This window comes from Rhamphochromis sp. 'chilingali', assembly GCF_963969265.1.
Source record: "Rhamphochromis sp. 'chilingali' genome assembly, chromosome: 10".
NCBI classification, from domain to species: Eukaryota; Metazoa; Chordata; class Actinopteri; order Cichliformes; family Cichlidae; genus Rhamphochromis; species Rhamphochromis sp. 'chilingali'.
The window spans coordinates 35,468,710-35,486,993 of record NC_137937.1 but is presented as its reverse complement, the minus strand read 5'-3'; the positions used below and the strand labels follow the sequence as shown (position 1 = coordinate 35,486,993).

General features: G+C 41.8%; 1 protein-coding gene across 2 annotated transcripts in view; it reads left to right on the top strand.

The window, feature by feature from the left end:
* Positions 1-18,284, top strand: part of fras1 (Fraser extracellular matrix complex subunit 1) — a 306,003-nt gene that overhangs the window by 159,901 nt on the left and 127,818 nt on the right. For both annotated transcript variants that reach the window (XM_080893736.1, XM_080893735.1), the window contains exons 18-19: positions 12,852-12,992; positions 15,026-15,172. In XM_080893736.1, the coding sequence (XP_080749862.1) occupies positions 12,852-12,992; positions 15,026-15,172 (288 nt within the window). The remainder of the gene's footprint in view (positions 1-12,851; positions 12,993-15,025; positions 15,173-18,284) is intronic.

Below are 18,284 nucleotides of genomic sequence, written 5' to 3'. Positions count from 1 at the left end.
AAATACTTACTCTGAATCGACAGAATATTAATGTGCAGCTATTCAGATTTTCTAACTGAACAATTTGTTATATAACACAGGATTTGACATCTTTTTAACAAATGTCACAGTTAGGGTGACAAGTAAACTGGATATTAAACATAAAATTATAAAAGAAACAATTAGTTGCTTCATAAATAAGTAATGAGCAGAGTAATTAATCATGAAAATGTTAATTAGTTGAATCCTAAATATTGAATGAATTGTAGTTTTTGCTCTAACTTATTAAACAACCTGAAAGCTGGATTTATGCTCTGTTTATTCTGTGTACTGAACTGCTGGTTAGCGCTGGAAACATCCTGGCTTCATACATTTCTGATATCAGAACTGAGGAGTCTGCGTTTGAAATTCATGATCTGGCATTTGCACCTACTGTGTGAAGGGTAGGCCCTCCATGATGCAAGGCTTTTCCCTCCTTTACTCTAAAGGTCCCGTTGGTAGACTGTAGGTGCTGTTTGCAGCAATTTGCAGACCCACATCTACAAGTTGTAACTGCCACTCTCAGAAATATACGGCAGTTGCTTAATTCTGTTTGTGTTCTTGTTGCTGCAGAGAAAACATACGTCATGATATGCAAAGAACTTCTTTGTAGTAAAGTGAAACAGATCCTTAAAAGCAAAGGTTGTTCTCCTTTGTGATTTTAAACCAATCCGCATTTTGAATACATGGATTCTGCCGTGGTGTTGGTGGTTTTCCTACAATCTATGTCTGTGTGGAACCTGAGAACTAAAGATAGGGGCATATAACGTGTCCTTTCAGCCATACTTAATGACCTTGTAGTACCATATCTCCCCTTTAGAGCACTTCGCTCTCGCACTGCAGGCTTACTTGTTGTTCCTAGAGCATTTAAAAGTAGAATGGGAGGCAGAGCCTTCAGTTTTCAGGCCCCTCATCTGTGGAACCAGCTTCCAGTTTGGATTCAGGAGACAGACACTATCTCTACTTTTAAGATTAGATTTAAAACTTGCTAAAGCATATAGTTAAGGCTGGACCAGGTGACCCTGAATCCTCCCTTAGTTATGCTGCGATAGGCATGGGGGATTCCCATGATGCATTGAGTTTTTCCTTTTCAGTCACCTTTCTCACTCACTCTGTGTTAATAGACCTCTCTGCTGAATCACACTTGTTATGAATCTCTGACTCTTTTCCACAGCATGTCTTTTATCCTATCTTCCTTCTCTCACCCCAGCCGGTCGCAGCAGATGGCCCCGCCCCTCCCTGAGCCTGGTTCTGACGGAGGTTTCTTCCTGTTAAAAGGAAGTTTTTCCTTCCCACTGTCGCCAAAGTGCTTGCTCATAGGGGTTCATATTATTGTTGGGTTATTCTCTGTATGTATTATTGTAGGGTCTAGCTTACAATATAAAGCATCTTGAAGCGACCGTTGTTGTGATTTGGCGCTGTATAAATCAAATTGGATTGAACTGAATAGAATTTTAGATTTAAAGGATTGTGTACATTTGTATCTTTTTCTGTTTCCCAAAATAAGTGAATTCAATGTTTTACACTTCTGAAAATCAGACACTTGATCCAAGTGTAACTGTTGGTGTTTTGGCTTAACACTGAAAAGTCTTTCAAAGGTTTTTCCCTGAATTTGAGCTTGAAATTAATTAAGAATTGTGTAAGCATGTGTGGAATTTGTAGGTGTGCATGTAGATGGCTGGTTAACATTTTTTTCCAGTGTGAAATTGTGCGTGTAATGGACTAATTTTTAAGATGGGATTAAGGTTTGAAGGGGAAGTCGAGTGAAGTGAGAATAATTATCACCTACCTACCAACAGACTGTCCTTCCCAGAATGCTACGAGGATTTTTATTTTTTTCAAATGTAAAGCAGGACAACAATGAAGAGACTGTAATTGATTTTATTTGCCTCCCTCGCATGTGCTGTGCTCTGAAATATGTCCTGTTAACAACAATCAGCCCTTTGCTATCTTCTTACTCAGTCCTTCTGTCCTTGTGCCCGCTGACCATACTGCATTCAGTACCTGGCAGGGAGTCGGGTATTTGTTCTCGGTGCCTGTCACACAGACAGATCTTTTGCCGACAATGCTGTTTCTTTGGTTCAGCTCTACTTTCTCTTCAGCTCACTTTTCATCTGCTGGAGCTGCTTTCACCTTTGAATGGGGTAAAACACACAGTGTGGTTTTATAGCTGCTGCTTACATAAAGGTGGGATTTTAACTACTTACGTGACACAGAGAGGCTTTGTGAGCGCGTCAGTAGGAATGGTTTTGCTTTAGAAGCAAAACATTGATGGGATCTGCTTAAAGCTAGTCGAGTTTTCCATTTTAAAGCCTACAGCACCATTTGAACACATTTTCTACTGATGTATGTATTGTGTTTTTCCCCCTTTAGTCCTGATTTATACTAATTGTTATATGAGAACAATTAGTTTTCAACCTGTGGTTTGCTAATTCACCATCTTGGTTTTTGTGGATCCGGATGTTTAAATGAGAAGTGTGCTAAGTCATCAGCAACCTCTAACCATCTTTTAGCTCCATAAATAGCACAGATGTTGTCTGATGACTCAAACCCACTACTCCCACTGGTAGTAGCTTTGATCGCTTTGTACTCTGAGCTGATATTTGTTTGGTTGATAGTTGGATTTACCTGCTACAACCTCTCAAATTTGATTGGTTGACACTACTGGGGCTCCAAAGGCAAACCGGAGGGCCTCAACTATCAAACACACTACACTACTCGACATTTACAGATATCTCTTCAGAGAAGATCTTATCTCAGAGGTGTGCTGACACCTTTAGATGTTTCCAGGAGACGTCTAGTCTGGCCTGCTTGTTCTTGAGTGTAACCAGTGGTTTGCCCTTTGCTGTAAATTCTCATGAAGTTGTCTCTTGATTGTTGTCTTGATAGTGACATGCATACATTTGTTGCATTAGATATTAAGTCATTAAGCCATTAAATCCTAACCAAGTAAATCATTCTGAGATCATCCACTTAGTTATCTTCTGTGGTCTTTCAGGCATTTTGGTGTTGCTCAGCTCACCAATGGCATTCCTCCTTATTAAGACTGTATGGGATTCATGATTTGTCTCTCAGACAACAAATGTGATTTCAATACTTTAAATCAAGTTAATTTGTCATCAAATAATGAGGGAGCAGTCCCCACCTGGCCGTGAAGCTGCTCGTCAGTAATCGTCCAATTGCTATTGAGCCTCTGAGAAAGGAGGACTATGTCTAAAAGTGGTTTATGGTTAACAGTTAATGCAATATTTTTATTAAACCTGTTGAATTACAGCAGCACTCAGATGTTGAATGTTTGATTTAAATTCCACTGCGGTGTAAAGAGGCAACATCAAACCCTGTCATTGTCCAAATATTCATTCATGGACTGACACATGAGAATGTGGAGCGCCCCTCAAATACCTCACTGATGAAGAACAAAATGTTATCTAATGAATATTTCAGCAGTAAGTGAGAAGTGACGAAGCAATGAGTGCTTTTATGAACCGCTTTCTTCTTTACTTATTCAGGTTTGCAGAGATTTTATTTGGACTGATGTGAACAGTCAGCACATCGCTGAAGGAAATGAAAATGCAGAGCTTTACCGCTATATTGTACATATATTTATTAGTTTCAGATGTAGCCATTCTTGTATTTTGCTTGTTTACATTATTGTATTTTGTACAACTCTGTTGCTTGTGAAGCTCGCACACAAGAATTTCACTCACATGTGCTGTACCAATGTACCTGCACATGTGATGTGACAATAAAAGTGAATTGATTTGATTTGATTTGATTTGATATTCACAACTGAAGTACACTGTTGCTTCTGGCCGAAACTTCCAACTTCCAAGCAGTTTGTGGAGACGAGCCACACGAGACAACCGAGCGCAGAAAACGAGGCAAGCTGCGCTCTTGGATTGTTGGGATTTCCCACAGTGCCGCGGATAAATCCTCGTCTGTTTACAGCAGTTCAACAGCTGTGTTTCAAAGCGTGAGTGCAGTTCAGTGAGCACGTCAATTACAGGCTGCTCTGAGGAATGTCTTCATAGTTTCCTGTTAGCTGAAGTTCCCCTCGCAGCTCGGAAACACTGTAATTTGTTGCTCACGTTGTTAATACTTTTCCTGTGTGGTTTCTTACATTAGGCCAGTTAATGAATATAAGCGAGGTAAAAAGCACTGTTGGTTTGCTGCTACAAATGGACACAGTTCTTAAACTCGAGTTTGCATTAAAGTGATGAAATGAGTCAAAAGTTAGCTCTCGTGCTTCTTAAGCTTAAGTAAGGGGCGTTTTGGACCTGTGGGCTCGAACAACCTGAATAAAAAGAAAGAAAAATCCTAATTTTGCGTCACGCTTGAACACTGCAAATATATCCTTGCACTCACTTTGCTTTTAGGGATGTTAAGCCAAAAGCCATTTAAGTAATAGCTTGATTTGTCTCCTCACGACAATTTGTTTTTAAGTTCAGGCAGCCAAGAAAATTTTGTTTACTTTACCTGGAATTGAATAGCCCTTAGCAGTATTGAATTTCCTTAATCATCCTGGGGGGCACAATTACAAATCAATGAGTGGGATTGGAGTGTCCTCTAACGTTCATTCGTCTCTGTGATCACTTGGGACCGACACTAAACCGATGTAGACTCTAAAGTGGTTTTAAGAAAAGTGTCTGAAGCTATTGTCACTAAATGGAAGTTCAGTTAGTAGCAAGACGTGCATGTATACACACAGTTAACAGAAGGCACGGCAGCCATGACACCACCAGTGTTTGCAGCTGTTTTAAAAACAGTGAAATCAGCACCTGGAAGAGTCTTTTTCCTTTAATCTTGTGGAAGACGTGGTGTGGATGTAAAATCGCAGAAAATATTTAAAAGTATCAAAGTTAAAAGGTTGCTGTAACTTTGCAGAGGGTAGACCAGTTATTTCTGACGCTCCAGCCTGTTATCTTCGTCGGTTCCTCTCTATTTCTGAACAAATACACTCTCTGACCGCTTTAATAGGTACGTTCAACTGCTTGTAGACCCAAATGTCTAATCAGCCGATCACGTGGCAGTAACTCCCTGCATTTAGGCGTGTAGCCACTGTCTCATTGTCAATGTGATCCACTGAAGTTAAAACTGGCCTCCACAGTCATCAGACCTCAGTTCAGCAGAGAACCTTTGAGATAAGGCGAAATGGCAGATTTATATCATGGATGTGCAGCCGACACATCTGTGTTCACGTGGACCAAAATCTCTGAGAAATGTGCAGCTCAGTACAAATGAGGTGTAGCTGGTGAGTGTGCATACCACTCCCCAGAGGGTGTAGCATTTGTGGCCCCTTAAATTTTTACTCCATTGCAAAATTGTTATTGTGAGTAGATTTTAGCTGAGGTTAGAATTTAATAGTTTCTAGTGCCTCATTAGTGCCTAACGAGCAAAAGGAAGTCTAAACACAAACCAAGTGAGGAAGTGGAAAACACAAATGATATCTGATTTACTACCTGTGACTGACACAGGTGTCCATCATTAGCTGATGTGCCAGTTTAAAGAAAAATGTGTGGGAATCTGCAAATGGTTTTATTTGGCACACCTTCCTGTCCCCTGGATAAGTGTGAGTGCATGATACTGTCTGCTGTTCTGCTTAGATCTGATTCTCCTGACATTGTCCATAGTCCATTTGTGAAAATGACTGATTAAATCAAAAAGCACACTAAGTAGTAGAGCTGCTAACTTGGCTCTATAGACTCAAGTTGCAAACACAATGTTAAGCTCCATAAAGTAAAGTGGTGGTATAACTGGAACAAATTCTACTTGCAAAACACATGAAGGCAAAGCAGTCTAAGTGATCTGAATGCAAAGTGAATTTCAGACACGGTGCGATTACACATAAAGTCAATAGAAAGACTGGATGCAAATTCTCTGATGGCAGCACAAACTGAGAGGAGAGACGTGCCTGCGTGTGCTGGAAATGTTTCAGCCTGAATCGACCTCAGAAATGATGGCAGAGGGAAATGGAGAGAGACGGGGAAATGATGGCGAGTCACAGAGTCTCTGGTGAGTTCAGGCATCAGTGAGGCTGAACCGATCACGCACTCTTCACAAAGCATGTTCAATTAGGTGTTATTGACCCCGATGAAGGCTGCAGGTAGAAAGTGTAGATCTCACAACTTTCTTTTTATTGTACGCATGTTGTTCCTCTCTTTGCTGATTTTTGTGTGTGGGGAAAAAATATATATTTAAGCCACATTAATTAAATATTGGATTTCTACGTTACCTGCTGACATATCTAGAGCGGCTCTTCCTCAACTTCCTCCGACCACAGGTACAACATGCCCAGGACCCACTACAGTTTACATACAAGGCGGGTGTCGGAGTGGAGGATGCCATCCTGTACCTCCTACACAGAGCCCACTCACACCTGGATGGGGGAAAAGGCACGGTCAGGATCCTGTTTCTTGACTTTTCCAGTGCCTTTAATACCATCCGGCCCTGTATGCTTCAGGAAAAACTGAACAGGATGGAGGTGGACCCCTGCCTGGTGGCTTGGATCTCCGACTACCTCACCGACAGACCACAGTACGTCAGGCTGAAGGACATCACGTCTGACACTGTGGTCAGCAGCACAGGAGCCCCACAGGGAACTGTGCTGTCCCCTCTTCTCTTCACCCTGTACACCTCTGACTTCTGCTACAACTCTGAATTATGCCATATTCAGAAGTTTGCAGATGACACAGCCATCATGGGGTGTATCTGGGATGATCAGGAAGAGGAGTACAGAAGTCTGGTGAGGAACTTTGTCGCATGGAGTCACACAAACCACCTGCAACTCAACACCTCAAAGACTAAGGAACTGGTTGTGGACTTCGGGAGGTCCAGAGAAGGTCCACTGCCGGTTCAGATAGAGGGGGAGGAGGTGGAGGTGGTCAACAAGTACAAGTACCTCGGGCTGTGGGTGGACAATAAACTGGACTGGTCATGCAACACAGAGCACCTGTATAAAAAAGCCCAAAGCCGACTGTACTTCCTCAGGAGGCTGAGGTCTTTTAACATCTGCAGGAAGCTCCTGGGGATGTTTTACCAGTCAGTGGTTGCTGGAGTACTTTTCTATGCTGTGGTGTGCTGGGGGAGCAGCACAGCAAAGAAGGATCATCCAGGCTGGAGAAACTGATCAGGAGGGCTAGCTCTGTGGTCGGCATGAAGCTGGACACTCTGGTGACAGTGGCAGAGAAAAGGACATTAAAGAAACTGATGGACATTATGGACAATGCCGGGCATCCTCTGCACACGGCCATAAACAATCAGAAGAGTCTGTTCAGTGACAGGTTGCTTCTCCCAAAGACAAGAACTAACAGACTTAAAAACTCCTTTGTCCCACACGCCATCAGACTGTTTAACTCCTCTCTGGAGGGGAGAGGGAGGGGAAACAGGAGGACAAAGGAGGGGGGAACAACTAAGCTGTAGTGCCTCTTCACCTCACTGTGCAATACCTTTTGTGCAATACTTTTGTAAATAGTCAACAGTGCAATAGACTCAATACTTGAAATGTGCAATTCACTTGTATTTTTATTCCTATTTATTCTATTTATCCCCTTTGTATATTTTATTTATATTTGTCTCTGTATTTATATATGTGTGTGTGTGTGTGTGTGTATATATATATATATATATATATATATATATATATATATATATATATATATATATATATATATATATACTAAGCCTCCTTTTGTCAGATGAACACAAATTTAGCTGAAGATCAATTCAATAAATGGCACGTCATTTAAGCTCTATTCACAGTAATATGTAAAGGAGTCGCTCCTCTCTGCCTCCATTCTCACTAACAAAGGTTTCCCTCAGTAGAGTGTCAGTGGGCTCAGTTGTACGGCTGGGAACAATACATGCTGTTGTACAAGTTTCTGTGTGTGTGTGAGTGTGTGTGAGTGTGGCGCTCTGACAGATAACCAGACCTCCCCCGTAGCTACTGTCCTTAAAGGAGGCTGGGGCCTGTGAGCCATCAGACGTCTGAGAGTAAATTCCAGGTTGTAAATCCCCACATTCTCCATTCAGTGCAGACAGAGACAGTTTGTGTGTAGGAGGCTTAACGCTGCTCGATGCGCAGGTTGAGGCGCAGCACACCGTGACACACGAGGAGAGTTAGCGCGCGCCTAACATGTGCTGGAATAACTTTGACCGTGTTTGACTTTAACTGTCGCAGTTATTGATTGAAATACCATTAAGCTGCAAGATATGCAGCTGAAAAAATTGGCAGATGGTCATATGTATGCTAATGTTTTCTATTTGGACTGCGCTACAAGGCTGGACTGAAATTCTGAGATGTGTTTTTATGACATATGATATTCAGCTCGGGGCTACTTTCCATCATTAAGATTAAAGGTGTTTGTCACCTCATTACTCCAGACCACGACGTAGCTGTAGCTCTGTGTAGGCTTTGCTGTCGAAACATGTTCAACCATAACCAATAATGACACGTTTCCGCTGGTGCATCAAGGCACCAGAGCCAAAAGACACAGGCAACATCTGACGCCAACTAGTGTAAAAGCACATTATTCCAGTCCTAATACATACTCCCCATGGTTCCCAGCTCTCTTTGGGAACCTAACTGCAAGTGTTAGGCATTCTACCAGAGTCATTTAGGTATGCAAAGACATAAACGCGCAGATAGGCTTCTGAATTTTTTCTTATAGGGTGATTATTGGCCCCAATGATCACAGCTATCCTCCACTGCAACTCTGCAGCACATGACCAGAATGAAAACTGCGAGGGGGAAAATTTGATTGATGGAAACCTGATGTTTGACATAACCAGCTTAACAAATAATCATTTTCTGCACTTTAATTGGGCGGATTAAACAGCTTACATGTCATTCATATCAATGAAACCTGTTCAGGAGCACAGTTTCCTATAATTTTTTCCCTGATGTATTTGTAACTCGGCTCTTGCAGCAGTTGTTGTTGCCATTTCCTCCAAATTGCTCCTCATAGAAATGGGCTGATTTCGAGCATCCCATAACGCAGCGGAATCAATATGAGTGACACCTTAGACACTTCCGAGGAATGAGATATAACCATCCACCTGTGTTTCTGCGGCACATGCTGCCGCACTTATGAAATGATAAGCTCTGTACTGTACCAGGAGAATCATTTATGGAAAGCATTAAGGAGCGCTCACACCCCCAAACTAAATCACAATCTCATCGACTGCGCCCACCTCGAATTATGACCCTATCAGCACAAAACAAAGTAATGAATGTGATTCTCTGAGCTCGTGCACCAGATAATGTGTGATGAGAACGCCTGCGCACATGAATTCGGCTACTACAGGAATCAATATGCGCTCTCCTTCCTGGAACAAATTAGATATCCAAGCTGCAATAAAAGAGCGAGAGGCGTCCTATCACTCTTATTCACTCCCCGTATTAATGACATAAGTTTGACAGCAGGCCTGCTTAATACGCCTCTGAGTCTGCGTTTGTTTTTGGACCGTTGATGTGAAGATTTCTGGGTAGCTTGTGATTGGCAAGATGAGCTGATTTTGATTTATTTATTTATTTATTTGTCATGTGTTTTTGCATGTTGTTGGATGAATAAGCGCATTTGTGGGTGGTAAACTCGATCATAAACATATTGGATGTCGTCTCATCTCTTCTACCAATTAAGCTGCCATAGTTGACGAGGAAGAACAAGAGGGATTACGGGTAGGCGGCAGGGAGACGGTGGGCGATGATGGGATGTCAGACTGACAGTTTCGGCTGACAACCGTGTGACTTTAAAAGTCCTTGCTCTGACACTGAGATGGTCCCACAGGGTAAATGTTTTTGCGCGTGCGCACACACACACACACACACACACACACACACACACACACACACACACACACACACACACACACACACACACACACACACACACACACACACGCACGCAGTAGTGTTGGCTCAGGTAGAGCTACCTGCCAGTGCTGTCATGCAGTGTGTACACAAGACCCGGATGCAGCTGACAGCCCTCTGAAAGAATCCAAAGAGGAGTAATTATAAACACACACAGTCCAGTGTAAATATACTAAAAAAAACAAGACCGGTAGTGCATACACACACACACAGGCACGCACGCACACACCTGGTGCTGCTAGCCAGTTGATGACAGGCCTTTTGTCTTTCATTCGAACCCCCGCCAGCAGCATGAACCCCTCTCAGCTGCCAGAGCTGATAGCATTGCTCAGCTATTTGTCTTCATGGTGCCAAAGCAGACATCAAAGGCTGCACAAAATGCCTGTTTCAGGGCAGCTGCTGTGTTGGGTGATCAGTGTGGGGGCATGTAAGTGAAGGCTAAATAAACTAGGAAGTGCATATATATAGAAAAGCAGGGTAATCTGCATATGGAGCTACATTTAGCAATGTAAAATTGCATTAGGCAGCACTTTTGGTCAAATCAAATGAGGCTGCTCACCAGCAGAGGCCCAAAAATGTCTTATTAGAAGTAGTATTAGTGGTAGTTTTTTTAGTTTTTTTTAGAAGAAAGTTTATCATGGATTGTCTTATTTGTCTTTATTCGTAAAAAATATCTAGTTTTCCCTTAACTTCTGATCAGTTCCAAAATTTCCCTTTGCTGAGTTTAGTGTCATTTATTTTGCCGTAACTTTTAGGCCTTTAAAATGTACTTTTTTAAGCTCTGCCCTACTGTATGCAGTAAAAAAAGATCTATAAATAAAACAAATAAGCAAAGTGGATCCAACAAGTCTTCCAACTATTTGTTCTTAGTGTTATTTAAGTCCATAAAATCATTAAATTCTACCCAGTTTAATTTAATATAAAATACACCAGTTGATTGCAGCAGTCACCTCAGGGTGCAACAATATTGAAGAGAGAAACCCAATAACCATGACAGTTCCTTGTGGGCAGCACTTGATAATGATGGGAAAGAACAGAAACCTGCAGAACCGGGCTCAGGAGAGGGGCATCTATGTTCCATGACCAGAGAAGAGTGAAAAGAGGGAAGTGGAGAAGAAATAATCATGGCATCATCATCATGGCGATCACCCAGTAGCCTGGGCCTATCACAGCTTAACTAAAGTTGTGTCTACACAGGAAGCCACTAGCAGTGATTTGGCGACCAGAGGCTAGCAATTCAGTGACTGCAGGTGAAATTACTGCTGTCTCTGTGAAAAAGGCAGTGTGAAATCCTCAGTTAAACAGGGCTTAAATGTAAGGCAAGCAATGGAAGTGACCATTCATCAGACTATAGGATACGGTTAATTGACAGATGACAGGATAGTAAATAATTAGAGGGTTGCTAAGCAACACAAACCTGGAATTTGCACCAGTAACCAGCCATCAGTGACAAACTGCAATGAACAATAATAATTTAAAATGTAACCTATGAGCAGCTCTCACAGATGTCTTTTCTGTGCAGGATCATCTGCTGATCCTTTTCTGTTCATCAGCAGTTTCTTAGTTGTAGTTCTCATTAATTAGTCCTTCGTTTAGAAGCCGAGATACCGTGACGGGTTAAAAAAGTTCACCTATAATTTATGCAGTTTAAAATCTTCTGATGTGTTTTACAATGATCCGTGTGGAAGGTTTGTTTTGATCTCAGCAGTCCAAATTAAACAGTGGAGCATGTTATAGATTTGCATCTTGGTTGGCGTGTGTCTGCCTTGGAGGAGGCTCTCTGGGCTGGCACTGACTCTGGTGTTAATGCGTAACTTCTGATTGGGGAATCTGGCTGCTGGCCTTATCTGAGTGTTACATTACTTCTGGCTGACGGAGCTGACTAAAAGCTCCTGAGAATCAGATTACTGCATGCCAGCAGGGAAGGACCAAGGTACAGTAAAGTGGCAGTAAAATAGCAGGAACAGTGGTGGAAATTGAATTCAGTTCAGACACAGTCAAATGGGCTGTGTTTCTTTTTTACTGTATAACTTTACAGGAATAGGAGTCTCTGTCTTAGTGTACCCTGACTCTTGCCTCTTTGTCAGCATGCTTCAGTTCTACGTGACCCTGAGAAGGATGAGCATTTAAGAAACAGGACTCAGTTTTAAGTTGCATTAATGCATGACTCCTAAATAAGTGGCTGTATATAAACTGTGTACAAACAAATGCACTTCCCTCAACCTGGTTTAGTACTTCAAATTACTACCTGTGTCATTTGAAGACACTTGTAAAGTTTTCTGGTTCATGTATTTTCTTTTCTTTTAGTTTTAAAATTATCAGCAGAACTTAGTGATCTGCCTTCAGGACTCTTTTGCCTACATATCCTGTACAGTACTGTGATGTTGCAGTTCAGTACATAGGGTATGTAGTTTAAAACTGTAATAATATGCCTGCTAGAACAGCTTGTATAAACTAAGTTGGGGTTTTTTAAACTTGACTTGACTTGAAGGTTAAGAAGCATACAACAGCAGATACCAACTATATTCATCCAGCAAGCTGACGTAACGCTTCACTGTAACGTAGCTACTGTACGAATTTAGCAAAAACTGCTTTGCGATGTTAGCAGAGAGGATCGGTTGAAAACTGTAAGCTGGGCAATTTATAAAGTTAGTCCCAGAAGTTTACATAAGGAACTCCAGTCGTTCCTTGGATACTGTTTGGCTCCAGCTTGTGATAAAGTTTTTCTTGAGATTTAGTTATTGTGACAATAGCAAAATCTCAAAAGTTGGTCCATCTCCTTTTAATTCAACTCCCAAAACCCATTTCTAGAACAAAAGTGCCATCCACTCATCTTTTCATTTTTCTGTTGTGGCTGTGCTATAGTGAAGAAGGCACAGCTGGGGATTGAGCCTCCTCCACTCTTTCTCCTTTATACTTCTTTTTTTCATGGTGACCATGTCGCTGCTCTTCGTGTCCTCTTCAGAGTGTCATCCCTCCTGCTGGCAGTGTGCTGGGCCATCTGCAGACAACTGTACGTCCTGTCCCTCCCCGTCCAGCCTGTACGAGGGCCGCTGTGTCCCCACATGCCCACAAGGCTTCCTTATTCAGGACAACCAATGCCAAGGTGAGAGCACATACACACACACATATCTGCTTTTGTACTATTGAGTCACACTCAGTGTCATAGTATTGCTTAGCCTAGATTCTAACCTTAACAGTAAAACACACAAAAAAAAAGTCTTTACTTTGCAAAAATGGTCTCGAGGTTAACTGCTCCTTAAAAAAGGAAGTGAAACAATGGCAAACGTGTGGCAAATCCGTCTTTGTTCTAGGCCTTTATTCTTGATTCACTCACCTGTTTCATGATTTCCTTTATTTGCCGGTGTTTAAAACCCGAGACTGAGAAAAGAGATGGGTGCTGGTTCTCAGGACCACATCAACACAAGGCTAATAACTAGTGTTTTATTCAGTATGACCCAAAAAAAATTACTCTCTTTGCATTTGACCCATTCACTCAGTGAAGCAGTGGGCAGCCACTAAGCAGGCACACCGGGGAGCAGTGTGTAGGGACGGTACCTTGCTCAGGGGTACCCGTTCAGTGGATTCGAACCCCCGACCTTCCGATCATGGGGTGACAATTCCACCTACTGAGCTATCCCTGCCCCAAAGGCACCGCTAGGATTCAAACCCAAGATCTCCTGTTTACTAGACAGGTGCTTTAACCAACTAAGCCACAGCACCACCGAAGCACAGGATCAAAGATTTATACAGCTAATAAGTTGTGATGGTTTTGCCTGTAAAGCCGAACTGGCAAGACTTACAGACATGTGAAAGAATAAAATAAAAAATTCATCATTTTTATCTTACATACACAGATTTATTTGGTTTTGGTAAATATCCTGTAAGTATCCTATAAATATCCTAGCTGTGAAATGTATGCGAGTGCTACAGGTAACTGTGATTTGGATGCATGTAGCTGTCTTGCAGAGCGGTAATCAGAATTTATTACTATGTTTGTCCAAACTTTATATATCTGACCCATTAAATGACTCTCATTCCTCAGTGTGGCTCTTAGTGAACACATGTTAACCTTAGCTGGGCTCTTCTCCCCATCTATCCCCCGCCCCTCTGTGACTCGCCTACTTAATGAAAATCCATTTGCTCTAATCTCCAACTCATTACCTCAGCTCGGTGTATTGACTCTGACCTCATTTGAAACAAGATGACCCTTCCTATCTTCCATTTACCAGCTTTATTCTTTGGTCTTTTTTAAATGTGCTAAATTTTATTGTTTATCTTGAAAAAAAACAACAAGAAAAAAACTTTTTGAAGACCTCAGTGGATCACATATTTAAACCTGGCTTCAGTAATTGACCGATGAAGATGGATACCAAGACAGTTAAGAAGAGCGATGAACTCACATCGTCTTGGATTACACAATAAATGGGCTCTGCTTGCTGACTTGGCCTTATCTCCTTCAGTACTGACTGGCTCATTAGAAAGTACCCAGAAGAAGAATTGTGTTTCAGTGTAGATGAGAATACAAGTGGCGTTGGTGACTTTTAATGTGAGGCAATAAAAACGCTGTGTGTTGCTTAAATGCACCAAATGACGTGTAATGTGAAAGTTGTGGCTCATAACGACAAAGCCAGAAAGCATTAGCATCAACTCTGCAGTGCTTTATTCCATCAGCTCTGTCTCCATCTCCTGAAGCCAGCTGTTTGTTAAAAGCCAACAAGAAATTAAGCTCTGACAAACCTGCTGTACACCATCCACCCTGCACCATGCATGAGGCAAAATTAAAGAGTGGCTAATGAACAACCTACAAACTGTATATCAAGGATACACACCCTGTACCTCGTGGCCGGTCTGACTGAGTGAAAAAACGGAGGATATTGCCTGCTGAGCCGAGCCTGGCAGCGACCTGTCAGTCACAAAGTAGTTATGTCCCTGCTCTGCATGGCATCGTAACATAAGAAATGAACACTATGCAGTATGCAGGAAGACTCCAAACCAAAGACTTCATTGTTTTTAGTGACCACCGGAGTGTTCCAACAGCACTAACACGTCCAAGCAGTCCAGTTGAACTGTGGTGTTGTGAGTTTCCATGCGCATATGTAGTATGTCATCACCTGTCTTTGTCCCCCTCTCTCTCAGCGTGCCATCCCTCCTGCCAGACCTGCTCCGGTCCCTCCCAGGCCGACTGCATCGCCTGCCCCCCGCTGGTGTCCCTGCAGAGTGGCCACTGCAGGGCAAACTGCCAAGAGGGGCATTTCCTTAATGCTATCTCTGGAGAGTGCGTCAGTAAGTCAGACTGTGTGTAAATGTGTGTGAGAGAGAGTACGGATGGTTTAATGCTCATTTATATGCCATTTGCGCAAAGCTTTCATCAAACACGCTGTTTTTTCACTCCGAGTGGCACCCATGGGAGTAGAACTACCAACCTTGGCAGGGAGAGTCCCTTGCTCTGCCCGCTTAGCTTTGCATGATCACACATAGAGACATACCAATTCCTGCGTGTCTGAAGCTCCAGTAATCTGCATTATTCATCAGAAATGCCAGTCATCTTTGTAAAATAGATGCTCTTAGAGTTGGTTTCACTTTCTACTTCAGGGTTTTTCCTGGCTTAGCTTAAGCCTTTAGCAGGGCGACTACACTCGTGAGTACATACAGTCAGGGCGATAGGTCTGTGTTGTATTACTGGGCAGAAATCTGTGCTTTTTAACGTTAATTACAACTATTTAGCTGAAGAAAAATGTCCATTATTCTGAGTAAATGAAATCTCATTTTTCCATACTGAGTTTTTGGGTAGCCACCGAAAACTCCTCGATGAAGTACTTGTACTGTATTTCACTCTGCAGGCTTCTAGATAATTTATCTTCAATATCCACGGGAACAGTTGGACATAAAGCAGGTTTTGTCCTTTTTTTCCCAGAACACTTATTTCAGATCTAAACACCCTATTGAAATTCTTACATCAGTTGTTATCATTTTTATACATATCACCTGTAAGCAGTATCCTCTATCGACTCTCTACTAAGTATAAGCATAAAGTGGATGGAGGCATGGTGGAGGTTTCACTCACATACCATCCACTTAAGGATCCAATAATTAGATTTCATCAGTCTGATCAAATCACAAAAGTTACATTAGGTGAAAATGGGACAATCTTGTTGTTGTCAGCTCAGTTAATATTATCCTAATTGTGTGTGTGAGGACACCCACTCACTGAGTAGTGCACGGTTAGTTTTCAAGTTCGACTCCTTCGCACAGATCTGTGTTATCACTGGTTACAAAGGAAAACCTACAGACCCTGTTAGTTTGAGGCTGCAGTGATAGCAAGGGACTGACTGCAGCTAATAACATCTATTGAGTGTGCTGAAAACCTCTGATGTTCAAAGAGACCTTTAGTATGAATAAAAAGACACTTATAATAGACTTTCCCTTATTTCCAGTTCTCTAAATGTTGGCATTAAATTCATCAAACCTATAGACAAATAAAAATACCAGTAAGTGCATCACAACTGATTTTTGTTGCTGATTAACTCCCCGGCATCAAATAATCAAACCTACTGACAGACTGAAACTGAAAAATCTGCAGGATTAATTCGATAATGTGAATTATAGCAGCTGCTCTAGTTAGCCAATCAGCTGTCTCGAAATAAACCACAAATGCAATAAAAAGGCTTTTATATGGTAGCTTGTTTTCACTGAGCTGACGGTTATCATGCATATAATATATTTTTGCATACATTTTCATCCCCATTTATCAAAAGAAACTGTGACAAATGGAACTAATAATCTTTTGCTGCACAGATGGAGGAAACGGCTGTAGTGTAGGTTATAATGCGTGCCTTTCACAATGTTAACTCTCCACATTGAAACATAATGCTTGGTCATAAAATGGTTTTTAAAAATTGCTCAGTGAACAAAGTTCAGTATAAACTGTAATAGTGAATGGTCCTTACAAGCAGGTGTATTTGAGGAATTCTGTGTGAATCCACTATTATCATTCCTGATGCATCACTGCACTGAGGCCAAAGCACTGTGAGGTGTAATTGGCTTTGACAAAACAGCAAAATCTGATAGGAATGAAAACAAGCTGAGTTTTTAGAGACACATTTTTACACCAATGTGTAACAAATAAATCAAAATAAAAAAATAATGGTGGCCATAACCTAAATCTGCAGAATAAAGTGAGTTAAAATAGGAATTTAAAGTAGAGAAAAACACATTCCTAACTAGACCCTTCCCCTCCTACAAGTTACTGGATAAAAGTTTGTGGCTCCCGGTTTCAGAGAAAAATCCATGGAGATAACGGTGAATTGTCATGAGATCTTTTCTCATAAACACCAGCTTACGCTTCACTTCCTCCCCACTCGTCTCCTTCATTGTCCCCAAAATACGCTGCTTGTCTTTGGCAGGCAAAGTGACAGAAGATAAATAGAAAATGTAAGATTAGTTTGTGTGTGTGTGTCCTCTGATGTTGTCCTCCTTCTTCCTTGTTAATGAAATGAGTTTTTACCTATCTGGGCTGCAGGCTATAGATTATAAACAGGCATATTTACAAGATGAGAAGTCAGCATGGAGGAGATAGTGGAAGGGTAAACAAAATCTGAGGGGGAAAAAAATCGACTTTTAATTACAGTTTTTGATGACGCGCATTGTTTGGAGATGTAAAATGGCAACAAGATTTAGCCCCACTCGTACGTGCACGTGTGCGGACATGCACGGCTGGCTCATGTCCACACACACATGTACGCAAACACACAAGAAAATAAACACGGTGAAACAGAGACACACACAACCTAATCTCAAATGGGTCAAGCTCAGCCAAACTCTAGTTAATAAAAGATGCCTTTTGGCACTTCTGGGCCACAGAAATACCGGGGTCATCATTTCTGCATAGTCAGGACACACACACACACACACACACACACACACACACACACACACACACGTACATACACACAACCTGCCCCTACGAGCTCTAATTCTTATACTCATAGCTTCCAAAAAACATTTCTACATTATTTCTTCTCTTTCTCACACGCACACACGGAGCCTCAGATTACCTCGGTCCATCCTGCGCTACCATCACTGTTACACAACTCCTTTGGGCAATTGAGGCTTTTCCTCTCAGTTGTGAGTTCACACGAGAGCAGCCATCAGACGGAGATGCCTCCTTTTATTCTCCTGCTGTCCGTCTCTCTCTGTCACACTCTGTTTCTCCTGGTCTGTGTTGGATCTTGAGGGACTCTCCTTTCATCAGTATTCAAAAGCACAGAGAGTCCAGTCCCATACATATGCAGCTGTTCCTTCTAGATTTGCCAGATTTTGCAAGTTATTTGTGATGTTTTTGCAGAAATGTTCGCATCTGCTGGAGATACAGACCAACAGGTTGTACCTGTAAAAA